This window comes from Rhopalosiphum maidis, chromosome 4, assembly GCF_003676215.2.
Source record: "Rhopalosiphum maidis isolate BTI-1 chromosome 4, ASM367621v3, whole genome shotgun sequence".
NCBI lineage: Eukaryota > Metazoa > Arthropoda > Insecta > Hemiptera > Aphididae > Rhopalosiphum > Rhopalosiphum maidis.
In genome coordinates this window covers 35,612,306-35,615,571 of record NC_040880.1, presented here as the reverse complement: position 1 = coordinate 35,615,571, position 3,266 = coordinate 35,612,306, and the positions used below count along the sequence as shown (strand labels likewise).

Here is a 3,266-nt window from a genome sequence, read left to right as displayed (position 1 = left end):
TAATGATAGCTGAATGCGGCTGTCGTAATGTCGTACGCGTCAATGATTCGTCACGAGCTCTGTCGTTATAGTGTATCATTATAGTAGACGACATTATGTGTATCTCAGTCAAATTTTAATTTTAAAATAGGTATTTCATTCACGCGCGAACAGCCCAAAAACTGTTCGCACACCGTTCTATTTAGACCATCGGCGACTCGTCACGACAGTTTTTGGTATACTGTTATATTAAGTGACGATAATATGCGTATAATACATCGAAGATGTGCCTTCACTGCCGTATTATAAGTTAGGATAATGATTTGAGTGAAATATTTCCTGTCAAATTTTAATTTTAAAATAGGTATTTCAATAACTACATTTTTGTCGAATTTGTGTTATTGTTGAAAGACGTATATAGTATATTTTCTATTTTTTGTCTCGTATTTTCTAAGGATGATTAAAAAATTAATGATGTAATATATTATCAGTAGTTTTCGCCAGTTTTCAGTACTTACAATTAATACTGATTCAATTGAGTGTTTTTATTATCTGTATAAGAGGGATTACGAATTAATTTATTTCTAATGCGCAAATGCCTGCTGGCTATAGTAGCGGCATCAATGTAATATAATCTTATAAATTCAGAAGTATTAATAAATTATAAATAAATAAATAAATTGCGAGTACTAATAAATTTATAAATAATTTACAAATCTCAAACGCGGCATTCGAAACGCCAGGTATGTAACCGCTTTTATTAATATGCAATTACTATGAATTATAATATGATAGGTTACGGTTTTTCGAGGTTTTTAGTAGAAAGTCATGAGATAATCACAATTATAATTGTTTTAAAAGGTAAGGAGACGTTCCGTTCAACGTTTTAGTCTATTTGTAATGGTCTCGAGATACCCTCTATTCATGAAAAAACGTAAAAATAGTTATTTTTTTAAAAAACTGTCCACAGGTGGCCGTGGCCTATATGAAAAAAATAAAATTGACTTTTTTTAACGTTTTTATGAGCGTATATTGATTTGGCAACATACCCGATCATGTATGTGAAGTTTCATATGATTTTTTATCATTGCCTATTTCACTAAGTATATTTTATATCATGTTATTTTTATGTAAAGTCATTTTTTTATTATTAGTACCTTATATAATAAGTTGATTTGATTTTTGTCGAAAATATTTCGTTCAAAAATATCATTATATATGTAAAATATAGTACGTAATAAATTTACCTAGTAAATGTCTTACAATTAATGTTTTTAAACTATAAAAAAATTATGAATACTATTAATATTATTTAATAATAGTTATTATTCATAGTTTAAGTATTTTGTTTAATCCAAATTTTGATATAAAAATATAAATGCCAGTATATCTTTTTAAATTTTTTTGATTCAATATAATATGTGATCATGTATTGGTAAAAATTTGAAGTATCCATAATTTGTCTTCGAGCATTTTTACTTACTTGTTTTGAAAAACTGGATTTGTATAAACATTTTTTTCCTTATTATTTTCTCAGTTATATTAAAAATACTTGGAATTTTTCGACTTCTTTTTGTGTTACCAATACATAAAAAAAATATTCGTATCAATAAAAAATCAATAATTCATCACTCCACTCAAAATATAACATGAAAATTAAGCATGATTAATTAATCATTCTGCATATTCCTATTTGTTTATGTTGATCCATGAATCATGATTTCATTCTTTTATAGTTTTTATCATATGGAATTATGGATTTAACGGACATAATATATTAATATATGTACTTATATCGAATGTGTATAGTTAATTTGAGTTTGTATGTTTCAAGTTTTGACAGATTATGTGGATTCTGAAAATATGACAAGTACAGTAAGTTCCTACTGCATTAAAACTGCTTTAAATTTCTCCGTATCCCTTATGTCTACGTTTAAAGAAGCACGTCCAATGCCATTAATATATTATTAAATGCCCGATCGATAATATTCAATTATAATTTATGTTCTGTTTTGAGCACTTATCAAGAAACCTATACTATTATGATACCAATATCAAACAAACTCGAAATTGTTATGGTTAAATAAATACATTTATAAAACATTTTAAACTACGAAATTTAACATTTTAACAAAAACAACATATGATAATGACAAAATATAATAAAATAATAAATGCAGATTGCCTAAGTATCCTAAATATTTATTTAGCTATTTAAAAATAAGACAAGTAAAGTATAATTTAATATTTCGACGAAAATATCGTGTGATTGTTGAATTGTAATTGGTCTTTATTAGAAGCTAATAAAAAACAAAATAATAAGTACATATAAAATAGCATTATAATTATTACACAATATAAAAAAAATAATAATTATTAATAACAATAATGTACGAGGGTGGTTCAAATATGATCGAGACAAACGCTGTAGATGGCCCGCATGTATGTTTCGACGGTAGTGGCTTAATTATGTGATAGCTGGGTCTCTTACAAACAGTGTGGCATTGTTTTCGTCGGAGCATGTGTTTCACGTGTGTGCTACGACCATGAGTGAACGTCAAGTGCCGACTGCCGTTGCGCAACGTATTATCATTCGTTTTTTAGTGGGAGAAGACGTTAAAAACACGGATATTTTTGTGCGTTTGCAAAAGCAGTTCGGTAGTGAGTGCCTGAGTAGGGCTGCCGTGTTTAAATGGGCCAAAGCATTCAAGGATGGCCGCAAAACCGTCGAGAATGAGCCACATGATCGTCGACCGCGAACCAGCGTCACACCAGACAACATTCGCCGTGTAGAACAACTCATTTTGGAGGACCGTAGGATGAATGTTCGAGACATTTCGGCTGAAGTCGGCATCAGTATTGGTAGTGTAGAGTCTATCATCCACGAACATCTTCAATATCTCAAAATAACGGCGTGATGGGTTCCTAAACTGTTGAACTTTGAGCAAAAATTCACGCGGTTGGAAGTTTGTCGCCGCTTACTGACGCGATACGAGGCGGAGGGGGACGATTTTTTAACGCAAATCTTCACTACAGACGAAACATGGGTACATTATTACACTCCCGAAACCAAGGTGTCAAGTAAAGAGTGGAGGAAGAAGGAGGAAGGGGCGCCAGTCAAAGCGAAGAAAACCTGGTCCGCGGGTAAGGTAATGTGTACTGTGTTCTGGGACCGGCAGGGCGTGCTGTACGTCGATTTCCTGCGCACTCAACGTACCATTAATGCTGTATACTACTCTAACCTTCTGAAAACACACGTGAAACCCGCTTATCGGTCGAAACGGAGG

At 31.6% G+C, this 3,266-nt stretch overlaps 1 protein-coding gene across 1 annotated transcript; it reads left to right on the top strand.

Annotated features, from left to right (window-relative positions):
• Positions 1 to 2,525: 2,525 nt before the first annotated feature.
• Positions 2,526 to 2,897, top strand: LOC113548978 (protein GVQW3-like). Its single transcript, XM_026950105.1, has one exon. The coding sequence runs from the start codon at positions 2,526 to 2,528 to the stop codon at positions 2,895 to 2,897; it is 372 nt and encodes a 123-aa protein (XP_026805906.1).
• Positions 2,898 to 3,266: the final 369 nt, after the last annotated feature.

Bases quoted from the DNA above. Each gene is read 5' to 3' on its own strand.
- LOC113548978 (XM_026950105.1), top strand. From the start codon at position 2,526: ATGAGTGAACGTCAAGTGCCGACTGCCGTTGCGCAACGTATTATCATT.